Source organism: Mesocricetus auratus, unplaced genomic scaffold, assembly GCF_017639785.1.
Source record: "Mesocricetus auratus isolate SY011 unplaced genomic scaffold, BCM_Maur_2.0 Super-Scaffold_100676, whole genome shotgun sequence".
Lineage (NCBI taxonomy): Eukaryota > Metazoa > Chordata > Mammalia > Rodentia > Cricetidae > Mesocricetus > Mesocricetus auratus.
In genome coordinates this window covers 35,170,207-35,194,764 of record NW_024429266.1, presented here as the reverse complement: position 1 = coordinate 35,194,764, position 24,558 = coordinate 35,170,207, and the positions used below count along the sequence as shown (strand labels likewise).

Here is a 24,558-nt window from a genome sequence, read left to right as displayed (position 1 = left end):
ACCTTACTGGCTAATGAGAGAGAACAGATCTAAGTCTGACTAGGCATCCAGGCCTTGACAGACACACCCAGACAAAGAGAAAAGAGAACAGTTGAACATTCTACTCAAATTCTCTCAAGTTATCTGCCAAGTCCAAAGTTGCAAATTCATAGTGTGAGAGTCCATGACAACCCAGAGAGATCAGCAGTCAGTAGACTAAAAGACACACAGTGGAATCTGAGCTTCATCAAGGTGAAGAGCAACCTGACCAGGCTCTCAGTGGGGGTGGCAAAGGTCTTAGGAGTAAAAACCAAAGAGGACTATGGGTAAGGGTCAACGTGAGCTCAAACTGTCCTGGTCAGGTTTATCAACCCACACATCCTAGATCAGTGGTTCTCAACCTGTGGGTCAAGGCCCCTTTGTGGTCAAAATAACCCTTTCACAGGGGTTGCCTAAGACCATTGGAAAGCATATATTTACATTATGATTCATAACTATAGCAAAACTACAGTTATGAAGTAGCAACTAAAGAATTTTATGACTGGAGATCTCACAACATGAGAACTGTATTAAAGGATTGCAGTGTTAGGAAGGCTGAGAACCACTGCTCCATCACCTAAGAGAAAAGCCTCGACTGAAGATCTGCTCTGACCAGATAGATGCCTATGGGTGTCTGTGGGGACTGTCTTGATTAACTGATGCAGAAGGGCATACATTAACCACAATTTCTAAGAATGAAAGTGATTAATCATAAAACTGGTCACAATAATGCTAATTTTACCTTTCGAATTCTGGTCATGCCAGTATTTTTTTCTTGAGCAATGGACCCTTCTAGTGTTTGAATTCCTCCTTTCATGTCCTTTGCAAGGCCTAAGGGCTGCCATGAGTCATCCCATATATCTTTAGATGTAGAAAAACACCAGTCCTATAAAGAAAAAATGCAGCAACAAATCAAGATACAGTAGCACAAGACCTCAAAGCAGGATAAGGTGATGGCAAGGAGGTGACGTGTTTTAAGTGACAAAGGATGCACTGGCTGATTCCGTCAGTGTGACTTCTCACTGTAAGTCTGCACTACATCTTCAACACTTGGGTCTCATGAAATAAATACGACATTGTGGAATTTAATACCACTCTTTTAGCTAGACCTTTCCTGAGCACCTATCATTTACCTACTTCAAATATATATATATACATATATATATAAAGAAATCATGTATTGTTTTGAACTATAGACAAATCCTTCTGAATTCCTGCATGTGAAACTTTCTAGAAGCTTGGTCTACTGGATTTAAATTATCAATAGTAATTTGCTGTTTATTTTCCCAAAAATCTAACCTTTTGTGGCATTTCTCCATGTGACTGATACTGTTTTTTCCCAACAAGGCTTGAAGTGAACAGATGGGAGGCAGGACTCATGCCCTTTCCCATTTTAGCCTGTAGAGGGAGCCAGTTCTCATCCCAAATATCATCACCGATGGTCACTGACTCCAGGCATGGCATTCCAGTAGGGATCTCATCCTGGAATTTATCAGAAGACAAAGAAATACTATTATTTATATTTCCCAACAAACACAGTTTAAATATTAAGTACATAATATTTTCCTGGTTCCAGGTAAACACAAGTTTAAATACACAAGACATTTAGGATATGTACATTTTAAAGAGGCAAGGAGAGAAGATGTCCTCTACATTCTGGGTGTAGGAAAGTAGACTTCATAACTGATTACTGGGTCCTAACCGATCATATCTCAGAGTGTACAGTGGGAAAAACTGAGACACAAGCAAATATATATATATATATATATATATCATAAAAGTCCAGGAGCTTTTAAAGTAAAGACTAAAACCTCAGAAACAAAGTTCTTCAGGGTGAGAGTAAAAAAAGGGTACCTCACAATACCACCACACGTGAGCAACCAAACCTTAGCAATGCTCTTTAGTGGACATTTCAGACGCAAATGTCCTAACCCTCATGTCTATATTGTGCAAAAACACATCTAGTATATCTTCAAGGGCCCCCAAAGCCTTAATAGTACTAGTCTCCCCTGTTAATATTTTTTAAGTTAGGGAGCCAGAGGCAGATGGATTTCTGTGAGTTTCAGGCCAGCCAGAGATATACAGTGAGATCCTGTCTCAAAAGCAAAAACCATGCAAATAATTAGACACTTTACATAGCACAGAAGTGAATACTCTATTCCAAAGAAGGAATAGGAGAATGCCAGGAAAGGACTATGCCAAAACAGTAGCAAAACCCAGCAGGGAAAATAGTAAATTCTGTAGCTCCATATCCAGTATGCATGGCCAAGGAGGTAGGAATGGATTTTGATAACCAATGTGTCCTATAGCACCAATCAAATTAATAGAAAAAGTTGCCATGTTGAACTTTTTTTAATGTGGAACTTTCTAAACATTAGAACTTTTGCCATATGAGACACAAGAATGAAAAAGACAAGCTTCAAATGAGAGAATACATGAGAAAATCATGCATATAAAAAATCTCCCCAAACAGGAAGAAAACAAATGATACAGTAAAGAAATGGGAAGGATTAACAGACGTGTTGCCAAGCACACACATGGAAGGATGTTCAACATCATTAGTCACTGGGGAAATAAAAATTAAAAGCATTCTTGATGTTACTATGTGCTTATCAGAATAGCTGAAACAAGATCACCAGCAATACCAAGTGCTGGCAAGGACCTACAACAACCAGAACGCATACACTACTGGTACAGCCTCCCTGGAGTGTTTGCCAAGCACTGCCACACAACCTACCAGTCCTGCTCTTGGACATTTGCTTTGTTAAATGAAACTCAAGTCCACAGTGAACTTGTGTATGACAACTGCTACATGTCAGGAATGTGAGAAGACAGTAGCAAAACAGGTGAGCACAGGGGTTAGTCAGATGCTGGAGCTATTCTGCATCCTGATTGCTGTGTTGAATACATATACTACACAGTTTTGAAACTGACAGGAAAGTACATCAAAATAAAGCCAGTGTATTGTAGTTAATTTGAAAAGGAAGACATATCAGCATAAAATACATGATAGCATGAGTAAGACTTGTACAGACTCATCCCAGACAATAGTCTGAGCATGGAGAAAACATGGAATGGGCACAATCCCACCTCTACCCAAGAACCCAGCTCAGGTGATAGCTGATGGAAAAGAGAAAATCAGTTTCCTTGAAAGTGACAGCACACTCCAGGGCAGGCCCCACACTCAGGAGCAGTTGCCCAACACAAGCTGGAGAGGACCTAGGGGCAGTTAGGGAAGCAGAAGAAACACAATAAAAATATATTCTATGAAATTTTCAAAGAACAAAAATTATTATTTAAACGTATATAGGTAAAGTATCCTGGCATACTACTCAGCATAAAATAGCATTTACATTCATAAATACTGAGTGGCCAATGGAAGTCTGATATACTGGACTACGACAAATTGTAGGGAGGGGAATGAAGGTTAAGTTTACGGGTGGTGGGGTGAAGGGATAAAAAAACTTAACCCTCATCTTTCATACCAAGAAATCCAAAGACACAACGGGGGAATCAGGAAATATACTACTTAACAAAATAATTAGAGGCAAATTTCAAAACAACAGCTCAAAAAGATGAAAATGAATTATTTAAGAAAACATAAAATGCTGGAGTCATGAAGGACTATAGGCTATGTGCATATAAACACTTGGCTAAAATAAAAATGTGTTTCCCCAAAATTGTAAACATTTTGTGACGAGTTTTTCGAATATTACTTCTCAAGACTGCCATACTTGGGTAGATCCTGGGTAGTAACCTACACATCCAGCCCAGACAGAGCCTGCCTCTACTCTCACTGGCTGGGTCATGCTCCATACCGTGGCCTTGGAGACTGAAAGGAGACCACTTGCAATTCAGTGTCATGGAGTAGCCCTAAAGGCTGGCTCATTTCCGGTCATCATCATTTATGAATTAAAGAATTTAAAACCATCTCTCCTCCTCTTACCTCAATCTCGTCCTTTCCATCCTTGGGCTGCAGGATAGACCACTGTGGGTCATCTTCACATGTTTTCAATGAATTGAATTTAGAATCCCCGGATTTAACGTGACTTAAAGATTTTTCATCATTAGTATCTTCCTAGTAGATATAAAAGAGAAATCATTTCTACATTAATCCTGTTTCTAAAATCTGCATTTCTATAAATTTTGGTGGAAGTTTAACATTATAGTTTATAGATGCACACAAGTGTTCTTCTATTTTTATAAATTTTACCCATTTCCCTAGGCCTTCCCATTCTGTTCAACTACATCCAGGAAACAAGCATCAGAACACACATGGTGACTCAGAACTGCCTTTAACTTTAGTTCCAGAGCCAATTCCCTTTTCCTGGCTCTACAAGACAGCCTGGAGTTACAAAGAATCCAAAGGTCCCAGATGTAAAGAACTAAACTATGGGAAAACACAGACATTCTCCCCAGTACAACCATCATAGAGATTTGTCATACATATTCCAGGAGGGAGGGTGTCTGAGAAGATGCAGTAGAGACAGACTGTTAGGACACTTTACAGGTGTGCATGTGGGTGTGCAGCAGGTGTGCATGTGTACATGTGAATGTGCATGTGAGTGTGCAGTGGGTGTGCAGCGGATGTGCAGTGAATATGCATTGGGTGTGCATGTGAGTGTGCAGTGAATAGGCAGTGGGTGCAGTGGGTGTGCATGTGAGTGTGCAGTGAATAGGCAGTGGGTGCAGTGGGTGTGCATATGAGTGTGCAGTGAATAGGCAGTGGGTGCAGCGGGTGTGCAGTGGGTAGCACACAGAAGCTTTGCTGTATCAAAACACAAATGGAATCAGCAGAGGCTACATTTCTCTTTTGCACAAAAGATGACGTTTCATTTCTAGAATCAAACTATGGTTATCTGAAGATACCAACAGGCATATAACCTAAAAATGTTAACCAATTAATCAAATTCATTATTCAGGAATGATGAAATACAATTATTCCAATGTAGTAAGAATGATTATGAAATATCCAGACTTGTCATAGGCCAAACGAACCAAATTCATTGAAAACAATTTCAGGAGGTTACAGGCCCTGGCTGCTCTCGCAGAGGAGCCAAGTTTGACTCCCAAAATCCACATGGTGGCTCGTAACTATCCATAACTCCAGTTCCAGGGGATCCAATGCATTGTGGTGCATCACTTACATGTACACAAAACATTCATACATGTCTTATTTTCAAAATTTTTAATGATTTTAATGTGTATGAATGCATGAATGCTTTGAGTGTTCACGTACCACATCTGTGCTGTGCCTTTTGGCTGAGGAGCCAGGAAAAGGGAATTGGCTCTGGAACTAAAGTTAAAGGCAGTTCTGAGTCACCATGTGTGTTCTGGGAACCAAACCCAGGTCCTCAGCAAGAGCAACAGTTACCTATACCCTCAACAAGTGTGCTGTTTATCGTTACAGCAACAGTCTTAACCACTGAGCCATTTTTCCAGCCCCAGGCCAAACTAATTTTAGCATAACTAGAAAGCTATTTTTTGTTGTATTTGTTTTGAAATGCAGCAGGAGATGGTCACTTTTGTGTGTGTGTTTGTTTGAGACAAAGTCTTGCAATGTTGCCTAGGCAGGTCTCAAACTTGTACTTTCCTTGCTTCAGGCTCCTGAGTGCAACATTATAGGTGTGTGTTTCCATGCCCAGTTCTTATGCATTTTTCTTGACAAGTTAAAATCACAGTAGCCGGCTGGATTGTGGTGGTGCACACCTTTGATCCCAAGCACTTGGGAGGCAGAGGCAGGTGGATCTCAAGTGAGTCAGAGGTCAGCCTGGTCTACTAAGTGAGTTCCAGGACAGCCAGAGTTGTTACACAGAGAAACCCTGTCTTGGGAAAAAACAAAACAGAATAAAACACAAAACACAGTAGTCAAAGTGGGCTTGCATTTGAACCTTTTTAATAATCGGTAAATACTAAAAAAAAATTACCATCTCCAAAATACATAGATGTACCGATTAAACAAAGTATTTTTTACATATCATTTCACACAAAGACAAGACCTTGTAAGAGCAAACAAAATTTTTGATCCGTAAATTAAGAGCATCAAATATTCTTAGCCCAGTATCGATTGTCAGAGAAATGTCTGTCTGTGACTTTGTTCAAGAAGCATTACATTCCTGCTCTGGGCTTTACTTTCCCTTCCTCTCTAATGGGTCAGAGCACCAACTTAATTAAGACTGTTCTGATGATTAATCCACCTATGGGAGGACTTATAACAGTGCTTGTGACACACCACTAGTTCGAGAACTGTTCCTATTCCTATTTGGGCTGGAATAATACATGTTAATGGAAAAGATATTATGATGCTGTCATTACTGTGGTAGAGAGCTGGCCATTTAAACTTATAGAGTATGAAATAAGAACACTCAAAGAATACCCTGAGTAGTACAAGAGCAGTAAGAGAGGCATCAAGGGCTACAAAATGCTCAGGGGGTAAAAGCACTTGTTACCAAGCCTGGCAGCCCAGGCTTCATCCCTGTGACCCACACAGTACAAAGTGAGAACCAACTCCCATAAGTTTCCTTCTGACCTCCAAATATGCACGTGCCTACACATATGCACACAATAAATAACTACAACGAAAATATTTTACAAAGAATAGCACTGGTATTAGCGCAGGAGAACCACAGCCACACAGAGGAAGAGAGAGAACTTGGTGCATAAGAGGAACTGTTCAAGAGGGGGCAGAAGCAACACAAAGGGTTGAACTGGCAAAGAGACTATGTCACTGTTGCTATCATTGTGCAAGACTCCCAGATCCTCTGTTTGAAAAGTGTCATAGCGGCCATCTATAAAATGAGGACATAACTATAGCTAGTGGGAGTAATCATATTTGCAAAAGTTTTGTACTTGGCTATGCAGGGCACTCACCTTGGACTGTTGCTGTAGCTCCCTGTCTTCATTAAGACATTGCTTCTGAGAAGGTCCAAGTTCTGTTAGGACCGTGTCACCTGCCAGACCGCTGGAGTTAGTGTAGAGCGCTAATGGGTTTAGATCTCTGAAGCCCTAGGATGAAGCATTTAATTACATAATAAGCAGAAAAGGTGAGCAAGCCGGTGCTTCACATGGCACTGAAACATATTTTCCAACACAAGTTGACAATTTCCACACTGACACTTCAGTTACAAAAACAGCATCAAGATGAGAAATTACATAGATAGCACTGTCACTAATTTCAGAACTAGAGAATGTTTTACTTCTCTGGGAAAACATTAAAGACTTAAGGGTTAGAGCAATTAAATCATTTGTTTTAAATAAAAGTAGTTTTCTGTCAGGCATTGGTGGCGCACACCTTTAATCCCAGCACTTGGGAAGCAGAGGCAGGTGGATCTCTGTGAATTGAGTCCAGCCTGTTCTATAAGAGCTAGTTAGTTCCAGGATGGGCTCCAAAACAATACAGAGAAACCCTGTCTTGAAAAAGCAAAACAAAAAGTAGTTTTCACCGGAAGATTAAAGAACAATTAGCAAATCATGGAGTTGTTTCTTGGTGGTGATGGTGGTGGTAACGGCCTGGTTCAATAGTCACCTGACAATGAGGAGGGCGCTCTGCATTACGAAGTCAGGAAGCTAAGGACATCTCTAAGATTGAAGAGTAAATCAGTAACCACCCACACTAAACCGTTTTATATCCCAAAGTGTGGCATTTAAACAAAATATGTACTCTACCTTGGACGGGGCATTTTCTCGGCACACAATAGCATGGCCCTCTGTCCTCAAGACATGATGAAAGTAGACATCTTCATTTGAGGATGTATCACAGAGAAAAATATTAAGGATTCCATCTATATATTCATCTACCACCCCTACTAATGGCTTTAAACCACACAGCTTCTGGAAGTGCAAAATAGCTCTGGATGTCCAGTGTTCCTAAAATACAACAGAGATGTATTTATGTGACAGATTTACATATAAGTTACAGCAATAGTATGCAAAAATGAATTGCTAATGAACTAGAGTTTTAAGTACAAAGAAAAACTAAAAAACTAAAACATAAAATATGTATAATTTTAGGGTGAGAGAAGTTAAAAGAAAAATGATTAAATAAATATGACTATAAAAATCGTCTGGTGAAGAACTCTCATTTTCAGAAATACTAATCATTTATAATAAGTAAAAAGACAAACCATCAAGGAAATGCAAATCAAAACCATACAGAGATTCCACCTTACCTCAGTCAACATGGCTATCACCAGAAAACCACAACAAATGCTGAAGAAGACACAGAAAAAAAGGGGCCCTTGTAACTGCTGCTGGGCATGTGCACTAGTCCAGTCTCCATGGAAACCTGTGTGCAGGGTCCTCAAAAGGTAAAAATAATTCCACATGACCCAATACACTGCTCCTAGGTATATGTTCAGAATCCATGTCTGTTTACTGCAGGGACAGCTGTACACGTGTGTGCACCACAACGCTGTTACAGCAGCAAGGTTCTGAAGTCAGGCTGTACCGAATGATGGATGAAAGATGAAGGGATAAAGCAAATGCGTTGTACACGCACAACAGAGTTTTATTCAGCATCAAGAAGAATTAAATTATGTGGTTTGTAGGGACATGGGTTGATATGGAAATTATCACACTAAGTGAATTAGGACAATTTCACAAAGTGTGGAATCCAGGAGTGGAAATAAGAGTAAAAAGGGTAACATTAGAGTTACAGGTATAAAGGGGAAGGGAGTATAAGCACATTATATAAATACAAGAAAATCTCATCATAAAAACAAAGGAATGGGGCAAACATGACCAAAATAAATGTATGCATGAGAATGTCATACTGAAACTCCTTATTTTATATACTATATGCTAATTTAAAAAGAAAAATAATGAAAAGGTTTGGAAAATTTTAAATAATTCTCCACTCAGCAGCTGTCATTTTAAAAAAAGTCAAAGATTTTTCCCAAGAGGGAAAAATTTTAAATTCTGGATAGAATATTATTTTAATATATCACAAATACCTTATAAGATAGTAAAATTACCATGCCCAAATGGAAGGGGAAGTGAGACCTTCTGCCTTCAGAGTCCCTGCTGATCTGGGCAAACCTCAACTACAGTTTTGATGGTCCTAATGGGCCAAAGGGGACAGATATCAAAGCCAGAGTCTACAATGGTTGGGAGTCTAGAAAACGTTCCTTCACTAAACTAACTTCTGTGGGATACACGCCCAGAAAAAAAGGGAAACAAAACATACACTAAGGTTCACGTGGATTTGTAGCTCTGTTTTCAAACCACCATCATAGTCTAACAATCTTCAAGCTGTTCATTTCCATCAGCATAGTACAGGCTGGGCACTTGGCAGAAGCAAACATGAAGCTTCTCTGGAGACAGGAACCATTCCAACCATCCTGACACACACACTGTAAAGACCACAGCCAGACAAAGGCAAAGATACAGGATTGCTGCCCACAAGCCTGATGAACCTGAGTTTGATCACCAGGATCCACATGACAGAAGGAGAGACCCAACTCCCACAAGCTGTCCTCTAATGTCAATGTATGAGAAGCACGCATGCACACACACATGCACACACACACACACACAATTAAACGAAAAATGTAAAAATTTTATCTAAAATAAAGCCTAAAGAAACAGTGAACCATATAGGAAAACAAGTAGAAACCACATAAAAGAAACCCCCCCAAAACATGAAAACATTTTTATTTCTAAGTATAAAACTAACCTTATGCTTAAAGCAATATAAACAACAACAAAAAATTATCCAACTTAATGTGAGACTTTTGTAGAGATGAGCAATCTATACAGTCTATAGTGAGTGCTACAGGCTAGCCAGCAAGCATCTCAGAGGGTAGAGGCACCGTGTACGGGCCTGGCCCAGCTTAACCCATGGGTCTCACAACGGGGTGCGCACGCACGCACACACACACACACACACACACACACACTTCTTAAAAAGCGATATAATTGAACTAAATTTTGGAAAGTAAAAACACAATTAACAAAAACTAAAACCTTCATGGGTTAATTCAGTAGCAGATTAGGCAGGATTAAAGAATAAACTAGTACAGTGGAAGATAATTTAGAAAAAAATTGCCTACTATGTAAAGATATGGACATAAAAATACAGAAAACAGCTAACAGATTTGCAAGAACTTACCTTTAACACTTTTAATTTTTGTTCCAGAAAGAGAGAGACACAAACAGAGAGAATAAAAGTATGAATATGGGGAATACGCAATAATCAAAGAATAACACCTTCAAATTCACGAGGCTTAATGAAAACTAACAACCCATAGATTTTTAAGTGTCCAGTGAGCAAAGTAGGATAAATAATAAATTCACACACAAACTTATTACATGTAAACATACCCTGAAATTGAATGTAAGAGACACATGGAAAAAAATCTTTAAAATAGCTAACGACAAAGAGGACAAAACAATGGTTAAGGATTTCCACAGGAAAAGCCACCAGACTGACAAGTGACTTGTCCAAGTTAAGAAGACGGGAAGCTAGCAATAGCCTCTTCAGTGTGCTAAAGAGGCTGACGCCAACCTGGAGCCCTACACCTGGCAAGTGTGTAATAAGCAGGGAGTGGGGGGGTGTTAACAGGTGTACAACCTGTGCTTAGCAACCATGAGGCCCTGCATTCAATCTCTAGCACGTGCACCAAAAATAGTACGAAACAATGATGGATTGTGGTAAACATTACTAAATTTGCCACTACATGACCCTAATGAGATAAAATCCTAAGTAGTGCAGCTCAAGTAGAATAGATGATGAGTTAAAAAATATGTAATCAGAACCAAAAAGACAATATTACAATTTTTGTAACCAATTTTTTTAAATAAACAATTTTCTGAAAACAATAAAAATTCTAACAAAACAAACATCTTCAAATTAATTTCAGTATTTCATTTCCTTTTCTTACATTCAAGAAAATTAATTATTGTAATTGCATATTATATATTTGATCATGTATACACACTAGATTCTTTTAATATCCCCTTTTACCATTGTGTTAATTTTTTTGGTTGTTTAGTTCAACTGAGTATTTTCTGTGTCTTTTTAAATAAGTTTTAATTTAAATTAGAAACAATCTTATTTTACATATCAATCCCAGTTCTCTCTCCCTCCGATGCTCCCATGTCCCCCACTGACCCCCCCATTCCACCCCCATTAATTTTCATTAAATGATACAGCATAATAAAGGATTTTTGTGTTAAGAGATTATGTTGGAACAACACATGATTTATCGTGTTACACACATTAATTACTTGAAAATTACAGTTTTGTATTTTAAAGTACTATGTAAGGCATTTATACAAAATACTTTCACAAAATTATAACACTATTGAATATTAGACATTGTAAAATAACTATATAGTTATTAATAAAAGCTTGATATATGATGTAATATATAAAAGTAGAAGAGTCACAGATACTACAATGGGGAAGTGTCACATTCATTTATGCTATGTTCCATTAAATAAAGGTCATTAAAGGTAACATAGGAGAAATGAGTAACTTACTAGCTTCTAAATGCAATACTTCAACATTTAAAGCAATTTGGATAGAACAAAATGCCAGAAAAAGCATGTGAACATTAGTTTTTCATTAATCTTTAAATTCTAAACTCAAGGTTTGAAAAGATTCATATCCTAATGAGATCTTATTTCCTGGCTAGTAGACAGCCTCCTTCTTGCCATGGGCTCACACACGGAGTGAAAGAAGGGAGGGGGAGGGAGGACAGTGAGGGAGGAGGGGGTGAAGGGAGAGGAGAAAACAGCATGCAAATGGTGTGAGCTCTGTACCAAGCAAAGCAAGAGGCCCAAGGCGCAGACCTAGGGCCCCATACCAATGATGCTCATTTTTATTTACTAATTTACTATTTAATTTTTATTTCATAATAACTGAAGAGTTTGTATATATTTTGCTTAATACAAAAAACACATTAATGCTCAACACCTTGCCAAGATACACAGATACACAGACTCACACAAAGGAACCCCTCAGTCACAAACTATGAGGTAACCTAAGCTAGCTCAATGAGGAAAAAGATGAATTGATCTCTGGCTTTGCCTAAAAAAGTTACAATAGTGTATCTCAGTGAATACTAATTTTCTAAGCAACAACTTCAGCACAGTAATACATGCTCACAACTATGATCAAAACATAGTATCACAAAAACAATTCACCCATACTAAAACACAATCCAGGGGCTGGCGAGATGGCTCAGTGTTCAACAGCACTTGCTGCTACTACAGAGGATTCTGCCTCACTCATTTCCCAGCACCCACCTGAAGTTAAAACCACCCACAACTCCAGTTCTTATGGTTCTGATGCCCTCTTCTGGTCTCTGTGCTAACTGCATGTAGTTGTTATGCACACACACATTCAGGAAAAACATCCATAAACATAAAATTGAAAAGGAAAGACTATAATTCCTATCATCTATGATAATGTTAATATTATCAATGGTAACAGACCACTAAGGTTGTTCCATCAGTCAGGAAGGGGAATACAAGAGGAAGCATACCTTATGATTATATTTTAAAAGTTTATTCTAATTAATGTATACATTAACTTTAAATTCTTATTTATGTTTATTTATTCCCACTTTGAATTTCTTCTAGTAACACCCTTTAGAGTCATTATTATCAACATTTTTCTTACTTATAATATCTATTCAACATGGGAAGTAAAACTATCATGTCTAATATATAATGTCAAGTATCACATAACTACATGCCAACATATGACTAGTAACTAAACAAGAACAAAGAAAGTAACTTGTATTATCACATTTCCACAGTGTTCAGTTCTACCACAATGAAGGTATTCATATTGTAAAAATATCTGAGTGTTTGTCATACATAACCTTTATTATATTGAGACATATTCCCTCTACTCCTAATTCAGGACTTTTTCATGAAGTCATGCTGGATTTTGTCAAAGGCCTTGTCTATATTTACTGAGATGAGCATATGATTTTGTCTTTAAATTCACTTATAGGATTTGATTATATTTATGCCAAGCCATCCCTTCATCTCCAGGATAAAGCAAACTACAGCCAACATCATCCTAAATGGAGAAAAAAACTCAAAGCAATACTATTAATGTCAGTAATGAGACAGGGCTGTCCACCACCTCCACTCCTTTTCAACATAGTGGTTAATGTCCTAGCTAGAGAAATAAAACAAAGAAAGGAAACTAAAGGGACACAAGTAGTCAAAGAAGTCAAACTTGAATACTATATAACTTTATACTTGAAAGGTCCCAAAAATTCCACTAAAAAGCTTCTAAAACTGATCACCATTAACAAAGTAGAATGATAAAAATCAACTCAGAAAATTCAGTAGCCATTCTTTATAAAAATAACAAACATTCTAAACACTTCCATTCAGTATAGCATCAAGAAATAATACATCTAGGAAAACACAGAGCCAGGAACGTGAAAGGCCTCTGTAACGAAGAATTTAAACCTCCAAAGAAAGAGGTTGAGGAAGACACTGGATTATAGAGAAATCTTAGCTATTCTTGGGTGGTAGAATTAATATTGTGAATATGGCCATGCTGCCAAAAGCAATGTGCAGATTCAGTTCAATCCCTATAAAAATCTCTATAATATTCTTCACAGAAACAGAAAAAAGTGCTAAAATTCATATGGAAACACAAGCAATCCTGAATATAAACAGCAACCCTAAGAGACTCACCATGCAAACTTCAAGCTGCGTCACAGAGTTGTGGTAACACAGTCATCATAATGTGGGTACAAAAGCAGACACGGACCCATCCAAGACAGCACAAGACCCAAACATGAGTGAATGTAGCTACAGCCATCTGATACTGGCCAAAGATGCCAGACATACACACCAGAGAAAATCCCACATCTTCAACAACTAGTGTTGTACCGATTTCTTTATGTGATTACATGATATAATAAAAACAAGGCTGGAGAGAGAGGTCCGTAAAGTTGAGTGTTCCAGGATCTTTGCATTGGTATACACATAAATGCTATATTTCTTATAATGTTTTTTAAATGATACAAAGTAAAACTTACTGAAATTGGTTTTTTTTAATCTTCAAAATCAGGAATGCTAAGTTAAAAAGAGCAGGGAGGCTATAAAGTACACACAATAATGAAGTTTAAAGTTAGATATTGTCCTAATAAATGTAATTAAACACAAATGGCCCAGCTAAAAAGGTAACTATTACCCTGAGTTAAAAAAAACACAACTATATGTAATTCACGAAAAAACAGTGCTCAGAAGAAAAATGATGGTTTACACCAGAAAAAATACCAAGTAAATGAGAGTCAGATCTTTAGGAATATCAAAGAAAAAGAACTTCCATACAAGTGAAAGTGCATCCACAGCAGAGGTTAATTTCACAATGATATTCACTTTCCAGGCATAAAACAAATCTGATATGGACTTAATGATTTAGCTTCAATGTATAGACAAAAAACAACTAAGTAATAGAAACAGACAGAACAACAATCATAGCTAAAGCCATGCTTACTTTCAATGATTATTTTTCAAAGCCACAAAGAAACCCAAATGAATGAAAACATCATACAATTAAGATGACTTTAAGGACAACTATGGAATATTATATATAACTACACAATCTATATATTCAGGGATATACTGTGTACTATAAAAAGCGACCCAATACTGGGTCATAATGAAACCTATTCATTTTTCAAAAGGCTGACCCACAGGATCATAATCAGTTGTTTAGATTGGAAATCAATAATAAGAGAAATTAGAGAACAGTATTTAGAAGCAAATTTCTAAATAATCCATGACTCAAAGATGAACACAAAATATAAATTACAAAATACTTCAACTGAGCAATAAAACCAGTGCCCCCCCCAAACTTACGAATTCACCTAAAGGAAAGCTAGATACTGATAACTTAAGATTCCATACCAAAAGAGTAGATTTGAGAAAATAAGACAAAAATAAAATAGAAAACATGTTTTTAACAGAGGATTAAAGAAGCAAAAATTGGTTCTTTGAAACTAACTACAATGGAAACTACCTTTATCATTTAGATAATGACAGGATGAGAAAATACACAAATAAACAACATTTAGAATATAAACATTTACACCACTACAAATGTTGACATAAAAAAGACAAGAGAATCCAAGAAGGTTGCTGTACATGAGTCATCCCTGCCCTCAGCAGACAACCTGGGCTTCACGAGACTGTGACTCATTAAAAAGAAAAAAGAAAAGCCACCAAGACACTATTACAAACTATTCACACCAATAAAATCAAAACTTTAAAATGAACATATTCCAAATTGGGGGGGCAATACAAAAGTAACACTAGAATGTTAGAAATAATGACAGAGAATCATTATTTTATACTTACCTGAAACTATATATACATGTGTGTATGTATATATATATATATCTGTATATATATACATATATATTATATAGTGTGTGTGTGTACATACATAGAGATAGTTTAAATGAACTTATGCCACACTTGAGATAATATCACCTTCTGCAAGAGCCATAGAGGCATGAGAAACCTCTTTTGAGTTTTGGTCAGTGAGTCCAATAGGGCCCAAAAACTACAGGCTTTTGCTGTTGCTTTTGATTGCTTCTGAAGCTGAAGACACCACACACTTTGAATAGGACCCAGAGGGTTACAGCTGGATCTGACTCCAAGGTCTCCTCCCTGAGGACTAGCCTTCATATATACCAAAAGATGCTGTACAAGCCGCTGAAGGAGGAAAGCGATCAATAGTCCTACCCAGCTGTGATGCCTATGAACCACAACAACCAGCACAGAAGACACCCTAAAACACAATCACCCACAGAAAACATGCAGCTCTCAACCCCGTATAAACACAGATCAAAATTTCCTACTGCCTAGTAACACTGTTGTGTGATGACACCATAGCACAGCTCGGTACTCATTTGTGGTGATGCTGGTATAAATCTGTGCCGTGAGTCAAATTAAAGTACACCAAGTGCAATTACACAGTGCCCAGTATTTGATAGTAAAAGACTGCCATTTGTTCATAGATTAACTTAGTCACCCCAGCGTATCCTACATTCTGGACACAGAATATTGTGTTTCATGTTTGTGCTACTCTCCCTCTGCCTGCAATGTCTCCTCTTTTCACCCTTTGATTAGTTGGAACAAAAACAGGCTCACTTCCTTTCGCTGCTCTCACACCACAGCAAATGACAGCTATGACAAGATGCAGCTGCTGCCCATTCGCCTACCTCTCACACAATCATTTCACGTTATTTTTGTGTCCTGAGAACCCAGAACTGTACCAGTACAAAGAAATAACCTACATCTTTGCTGACCAATGAGAACAAGTACACTTACCTCTGCTGGTCTCACCCAAGCCAAAGAGCAGGGTATAGCCTGAGCAGGGAGCTTTGTGTAGCAGCACCTGCAGAGAGTCAGATGTGTGACTATTTAGCCAGTGTGCACACTGCTTTTATTGAGTCTCTGGCCCATTTCTTGTCTTGTTATACCATTCCAATTAATTCATCACACTGTAAATTAATGCCTTGTACTTTAAAAGTAGTTTTTAAAAAATTACAGAACAGTACACTTTTTAAGAACCATGTAAATAAAAGCACCAGTAAGAACTGTTCAACCCCTCAATATAAGGCACTTTCTTTATAAAAGACCAAACTTTATTATCAGGGTCCATTCAAATTCATACTCAAGTGAAGGAAGATGAGAGACTACAGACCATACATAAAATCAGTGGTCAGGGCTGGAGACAGTTCAGTGATTAACAGTGTGACCTGCTTCCGTGGAGGTTCCCAGCTCCCACATCAGGTCACTCACCTCCCCGTAACTCCAGCACCAGGGAATCCTATAGCTTTGGCCCTTGTGGGCACCTGATCATACATGTACATACACAGTTAAAAATAAAAACGATCATTTGCCAAATATGTCCTACAATAAAATGTAAAGACTGGATGGAAGATGGCAAGAGAAAGAAAAGATCCCAGTCCCAAAGCTGCAGGATTCGAAATTTCATTTTTCCAGCCTTCTTGCTGAATTCAACTTACTTGAGGAACCTTAGCGAGGACTTCTGAACAATCCCAATATTTCCAAAGTCTGGGTAGAACACTTCCACTTCCTTTTTCCCGACAATCCGGTGGATAATAACGCGGTACCACCACTTGTCCTCAGAAATCCTTACACAACAGAGATGTCCTGGTTGGATAAAGTATTCTGGCATGATGTACCGATCAGAAACCAGCTGGTTAGAATAACAGCGCCTGTAGAATTCCATAAAAAGAAAAAAACCCATAAAGAGAAAAAAGATAGTTTTTACTGATGTATCACAAAACAGCAAAGAAAGAAATTAATTTTCTCTGATTTGTTAATGCCTATTAATGTCAATTTCTTTATGAAGATCTTTTCATTAACATACTCCTTCCAAGTATAAAAATTATGTACTTATCTTGTTATCTTACATTCTCTAAATAGAATGTAATTCAACTTCATTCCAAAGAACTTCTTAAAATGTATACTTTCCTGCATTTATGGTTCAGGGAAGATCTTGGAAAAGGGGACAGAAAGACTGTAAAAATCAGAATACCAGAACTGTGCTGTGAAACAGTTTCACCTAGAAATGGCCACACGAACAAGGCCAGAACAATGGCATATCAGTGGACATATTAATGTGGAATGGGGAAAATTCCATGGGGTCTATCCCCAAACAAAGAACTACAGACAACCAATGACTGCTGGGAGAAGAATTGGTCTCTCCTAGGAAATGAGCTCCAGTGTTGGTTATCCAGTACAGGGTGGTCAGCCATAAAGCAATATACATATAAACAAGTTATGTTCATATATATTTGTGCTATACATACATGCATACATACATATGCATGTCACAATAATAATAAAAGACAAAGAGGCTATCAACTTGAAAATGGGGACTAGGGGGAGAAGAGAGGTTCTAGGAAGGGTCTGGAAGGATGAAAGGGAGGGAAAGTGATGTAATTCTATTTCAAATAAAAATGTTCTTTTAAAAAAGAAAAGCATTGATGGGCCAGGTGGTGGTGGCACATCTTTAATTCCAACACTCAGGAGGTAGAGACAGGAGGATCTCTGAGTTCAAGGCCAGCCTGGTCTACAGGACAAGTTCTAGGACAGCCAAAGCTGTCCCAGAGGAACCCTGTCCATGAAGAAACCCTGTCTGGAATGCCCCCCCATCAATGAGGTGTTAATTCCCCAATTTAAGAGATTCTCTCCAGCTTATCTTCTTATGGTTTTGGATACTTCATCTCCATAATGCTCTCCTATTTGTTCCTTGTCAACATCCTTAATAGCTTTGCATTACCATAAAATTTTAGGTTCTTTGGAATGTTTAAAGCAGAAACCTAGGTTTAAATCCTGACTCCCTGTTTACAAGATCAGTGACTGTACCTTTCTGTTTCTGTTTTCTCACTGGAGATGGAGCCAATAGTAAAATCGTAGCTAAAATCTGTGGAGGATTTTAGACAGTGACTTCACACACACTCACATACTATCATTCTTTCTGTATGATATCATGTCTATTTTCACATCTCACTTCACTACGGATAAACGCTCCCCTAAGACTCTGATTCCTAAACTTCAAAGCTTGAATTTCAACTATCTGGAAGCCATGCTAAACATCCTCTCTCCATAATCACTCTCTTCCCTTCTTCCCTTAGTAATAAGATACCCACATTTTAACAAACCATATAGACTTCCCAGGATCTTGGTGTGGTTACATGAATTAATAGTTTGAGCTAACAGGATATAAGAAAATTATTGCATGCTTTATCACAATTTTTTAAAAATGAAAATGTAAACACTTCATGTCTTTCAAAGCAATGCTATTTTTCTCCTTCCCATTAGCTAAGAAGGGGAACTATAGCACAAATTCTAGTTGGTCTTAATAATAAAAACCCAGAGACAGATATTGGAGTTAAAACTGAAGATCACAGAAGCAAAGAGGCCAACCACTTGAGAGTTCTTACTTCTACCAATGTTCAGACAATTTTGTATAGCTCAGGATGGCCTTGAACTAACAGAGATCTATTTCCCAAGAGCTGGGATTAAAAGTGTGCACAACCACTGCCTGGTTTCTATGGCTAGCTTTGCACTCTGATCCTTCAGGCAAGCTTTGTTTGATCATAAACAAAATATCACCCTGGGGAACCTCATAAATGTGTGGCAAGCTACATCCAAAGGGAACAACACATTATCTGAAACAAAAGAGAAAAACATCCATGTCCTTAACACCATGGGACATCCCATTCACATGCATCTTCTGCTGGGACTACTTCAGAAAAGATAGACTGTTATGTCCTTATGTGACATGGATAAACATATCCTAAGACTGTCAAGTCTTCAGTACCAACTATCTCGTCCTCACTTTAGAGGCAGTGAGTGCAAGTGTCTAGTTTCTCTCACGCCATCTTAATGTCTATGCCAACAGTCTTCATACTGAGAATATTTCATACTCTCTCCACTATTCTTTCTAGTCCCTTTCTTACCAACTGAAAGTTTGACTTTCCTAATTTCTCTAGTTTGTCCCTTTCTGCACTCACTCTCTCTTAAAGACCTGCCCATTTATTGACCTTTTCTTCACCTCATTCATTTTCTCTACTATGACTGGAGTTATCCTTCTAAAACAATCTGTTGCATCAGTTTGTCACCACTGCGACGAAATACCCAGAAAAAACAACTGAGGACAGTTTCAGGGTCTTTGGTTCATGGTTGCATGATTATGTCGTTTCTATGGTGAGGTGAGGGAGAACATGGGAGGGAGGGAGCATGGGTGAAGAAACAGCTTTTTACCGCATGGCGGCCAATAGGCAAAGAGCAGAGAGAAAGGGGCCAGGGACAAGCTATATCCTCTAAGGATATGTCCCCAGTGACCTACTTACTCTAGCTAAATCTCACCTCCTACTCTGAACCACTTCCCAATAACATCTCTAGACTACAGAGCCATCAACAGATTGATCCATTGATCAGGTCAGATCCCTCATGATCCAGTCACTTGGCTAAACACTGGACACTGCATTGAGAACCAAGCCTTTGACACATGACCTTTGGGACACTTCCTGTCCAACTATAAGAAGGTCCTCCCCAACCTTTAAGACAACAGGTTTCAGTGGCTTCTGTCTGGAAGACTACCCTCCCACAGTGCTCACAATTCATGAAATCTTCCAATTTCATATCCAGCTGTGCCCTCCCAACATCACTAGTTCCAAGCTACTTATTTGTTCCCGAAGTACACCATTTAATCCTTCATTAATGTTGCTTAGTGCCACAATATACTAATTCCCACCTCTGTCAGAACAGGGTCAAAAGAGGCCTTTTATCTCAGGTGCATTTCATTCCCTAAATTGTTCTTAGATGTGATCTCGTGCCTCCTGTATTAAACATCTATATTCAATTCACCAGACATGTTTATTCTTGTTGGAACCCAATCTGGTGAAAGCACCCAATCTGAGTACTGTTCCCTGTGTACCCTGAATCTGGATATGGCCTTCTGCCTTGCTTCTGTGCCTTCCCAGATATAATCTACAGTACATGCCAGGAAATTGTGTTTAAATTCTCTGTACTGAGAAAATTTTGGGAAAGGGCTGCTCTGTTAATATTTAGTATGTGCTTACTGATATTATTTACTTGTTTTTCTGAACTCAAACCTTCTCTCAATTGTTGCTTTCTTTGTAACATTCATGTATAAAAGTGTACTGAAACTGAAGTAAAGTTGTCTACAACATAAGACTGTTGTTTACCTCATTCTTCAAGGTCCTCAAATCCTGGGTGTCACAGACAGATCTGCTTAGGTTGATGAAAGTTGATGATTTCAACTGGCAAAACCTTGCTTTTGAAGCCTTGCTCAAGTATCAACTACGAAGCTTTCCCAGACAGAACTGCTGCCTCCCACTCTGTCCCTTATCTCCTTGACTGTCTCCCCAGCTTCAGTGTGCTCATGCTGTGTCTTACATGTGTATCCTTGCAGTCCCAGGGTCTCAGTAACCAGTGTAACAGCAACAGCCAGCATCGGGAGATAGCCAGGTTGCTAAACTGCTTGCTTGTACAAGCATGAAGGTCTGGTTTTATCTCCAGAAGTCACATTAAGAAAAAATACTAGCCGGGCAGTGGTGGTGCATGTCTTTAATCCCAGCCCTCAGGAGGCAGAGGCAGGCAGGTCTCTGTGAGTTCGAGGTCAGCCTAGTCTACAGAGAAAATTCCAGGATAGATACAATGTGGAGGCCAGAGAGACAACCTCAGGTATCATTGTCAGGAATGCTGTCCGTCCTTAGAGACAAGGTCTCTGACTGGCCTAGAGCTCACCAATTATGCCACACTAGCTGGACAGTGAGCCCCAGGGCACCTTCTGGCCCTGCTTCTTCCATGCTAGGATTACAGGTCAGAAAAATGGTTATTTTTTTCATAAATGATACTTACAGTACCACACATGGATTTTTTTAAACTATTGTTTTAATTTTCTCAGTTTAAGTATCTATACAATAGAGCGTCAGTAAGTAAAAGCTTTCATTCCTTTAGGAGTCCTGGGACTCCTCCTACATCTGACAATTACCACTAGAGATAAAAGGGAGCACAAAGGAAGCAAGCATGAGGCTCCTACCGCATTTCAATCATCATGTCTTCAAGTAATTCTGACGAATCTCTGCTGTAGATGCGGATGTAGAACTGACTGGGAGAGATTATGTATTCCACAAAGACCCCCACCAGGGTACTGGTGTCTAACGGTGGAAGTCTGCATAATTTCTTTGCACACACAGCATCCGGGGGGATGTCATGGTTTGCCACAGACAAGCTGAGCTGGGGCTTGTTTGCTTCTACTTGCTACAGGAGAGGCAGGGAGAGAAAGACGTCATAAAGACCCTGTAAGGCTCATTTCAAATCTGACAACAGTAGCTCTCAAACTATTTCATGGATCATTTCTATCACAATCATCTGGGGAATTATAAAATCCAGATTCTTGGGCTTTAGCCAGGATTATAATTCAGAATGGAGCTCCCAGCCACACATTTTACAACATTCTTCAAGTACTACATTATGAAAATATTTGGCAAAAAGAGTGTTAAGTAAATGTCCTCCACAAAATGGCAACATGACAGTTTTCAAATATTCAGGCTGGAGCAAGGTGATCTCTCATCCCACCGAAGCCTGCCAGGAGCCAAAGGTATCGTAAGGAATGAACAAATTTGGACTAGTTCTCCTACCAAAAGCTTTCTCAAGCACTTTCACTCTAAAATACACTATTTCCTCTAGGCCTTCCTATTGTCCTGAAGAAAGCACAGCAGCCTGTAGAACTGCTCGTTCCACTGAAGAGTCAGTGCCAGTGAGGAACAAAGGATTAATTCCTCACTAACAACAAAGTGAGAAACAGGAGATAAAAATACAAACAGAAGTGTGCGAGGATGTAATGGAGGAGAAAAAGCTAATGAAGCAAGTGAGAGAGAATGGGTACAAAGGCGTTTGTGGCAGCCCCTGCTGAGGCAGGGACAGTGTAGGACTCCTGCACTCTCTAAAGCCCTGAGGATTTCAAGCCTCCACCCTGAGGCTCAGGCACAGAGAAATCAACAGTGCCATCAGGAGAGAACGAACTTGAATGTCAGCCATCTGCAAAACTTTAAACTCAGGCGTGTGGGAAATGAAAAGCTGAAAACCAGAGGAAATGTTCCATAGAGTGGTGCTGGACCAAAGAACTTGCCCTGAAGAGCATTTGGTCTAAAGAGACGTCCATTCCATTAGTTTGTCTCCTGAACAGTCAATCCTTAAACCATACTCACCAGCTGCAAAGGCTTTACCACAAGATTAGGCTTCTTGTAAATTTTCTGTTCTGGTTCCTTGTGATTCTTCAAAGGGCAATCCCACGTAGTCTTCTTAACTGCTACAGTAGACAGTGGATTTCTAGAGGGACTTCTAGAGGGACTGGAGGCCCAAGCATTGGTGTCTGTTTTCTTGTCTGGTTGAACTAAACACGAATTTCTGACTGATGAAGGTGCTCCACCTGAAACAGTCAGGGTGACCCACAGAGTTGTTACACTTTGCAAGCACTGCCACCAAGCAGGCCCCGTGTGCCAGGCACTGGGGAAACACTGAGCAATATTAACTAGTCCTTGCAGAACTTTCAGATGGAGAGACACAGGTAAGTTGTTCTAGAGCAGAAACAAACCCTGACATTCTCACACTGATAGAGGAGCTGGCACAACATCTTAAATCCTGTCGAGTGACTTTCTGAACATCTTGATTTCCAATTTCTCCTTCTAACTAAGCAGGGAGCAGTTGATGTACAATGCACATACCTTTTTTTCTTTGAGACAGGGTTTCTCTGTGTAGTCCTTGCTGTCCTGTAACTCACTTTGTAGACCAGGATGACCTCGAACTCAGAAACCTGCCTGCCTCTGCCTCCTGAGTGCTGGGATTAAGGGCCGTGCCACCATCTCCTGACTGAGCCACCACCATCCAGCTATACATATTTTTAATATTCCATAATATTATGCCTTAACTCTTAGAGAATTCCTCAATCAAACACGTATTGTTGAAATTTATGCATATACGATGAGTACCTGAGGCTGGCCCACTAACGGACTCCTTAAATTTATGACTACAGTGGTTCCTAAAGAAACAAACTCAAAAGCACATTAGGATGTACGCACAAGGCCGGGCGGTGGTGGTGCACGCCTTTAATTCCAGCACTCAGGAGGCAGAGGTAGGAGGATCTCTGTGAGTTCGAGACCAGCCTGATGTACAAAAGCTAGTTCCAGGACAGAGAAATTCTGTCTCGAAAAACCAAAAAAAAAAAAAAAAAAAAGATGTAGGCACAAAATTATTAACCACAGGGCTGAGGATGCTGTTCAGTCACTAGTCATGATGCTTTTATAACAGTAAAAATGGAAACAATCTAAATGTCCACTAACAGGATAAGGTTAAATGAAATATGTAAGAATTATACAAAGGCAAAAATTTTAAAATACACTAATATGAAAAACAATATATTAAATATAAAAAGACACAATACTTATATAATGCATTGTAAGAAAATTGCAATTAAGTATATATTATAGAAATACATTCATTGAAGCTACAAGCATTAACCATCTCTGTGTTGTTTGATTTGAAGAGCTTTTGTGGTTAAAAAATTCTATGACTTCAGATCAGTTCTAGCTCAAATCTTCCAAGTCCTGTATTCAGCGTATGTGATGTCATCAGCAACAGGGGCTTGTCTTCAAGCTCTGCGAGACAACCAAAAGCAACAGCCTGTACTGTTTTGGGTCATCTCTCTGGCTACCCTGACCCAGCACTGGGGTTTTAAGCTGCCAAGGGAGGCAAACAGTCAGTAATCCTCCCCAGCTGTGACACCCATGAACCACAACAATGACCAGAACCAGATGTCCTTAAAGGTACAAGACTGGTGCTCTTGCCATGGAGGCAAGCCAGTGACAGAGTGTGGAAAGGTGGCTGGGCATCATAACCACTTTAAAAAGCTTACAGACTGAGAAGGGAAAAGAGCTGTTGGTGAAGCCTGCCTTGCAAACACAAGGATCTCACTTTGAACCCCACCCTGGA

The 24,558-nt window shown here is 39.0% G+C and overlaps 1 protein-coding gene across 2 annotated transcripts in view; it reads right to left on the bottom strand.

Moving 5' to 3' along the window:
* Window positions 1-24,558, bottom strand: part of Tdrd5 (tudor domain containing 5) — a 44,962-nt gene that overhangs the window by 7,655 nt on the left and 12,749 nt on the right. For both annotated transcript variants that reach the window (XM_005071307.4, XM_021227875.2), the window contains exons 8-16: window positions 22,779-22,999; window positions 21,608-21,828; window positions 17,034-17,246; window positions 16,333-16,399; window positions 7,684-7,884; window positions 6,889-7,023; window positions 3,965-4,096; window positions 1,318-1,500; window positions 761-904 (exon numbers count right to left, since the gene is read on the bottom strand). In XM_005071307.4, the coding sequence (XP_005071364.1) occupies window positions 761-904; window positions 1,318-1,500; window positions 3,965-4,096; window positions 6,889-7,023; window positions 7,684-7,884; window positions 16,333-16,399; window positions 17,034-17,246; window positions 21,608-21,828; window positions 22,779-22,999 (1,517 nt within the window). The remainder of the gene's footprint in view (window positions 1-760; window positions 905-1,317; window positions 1,501-3,964; window positions 4,097-6,888; window positions 7,024-7,683; window positions 7,885-16,332; window positions 16,400-17,033; window positions 17,247-21,607; window positions 21,829-22,778; window positions 23,000-24,558) is intronic.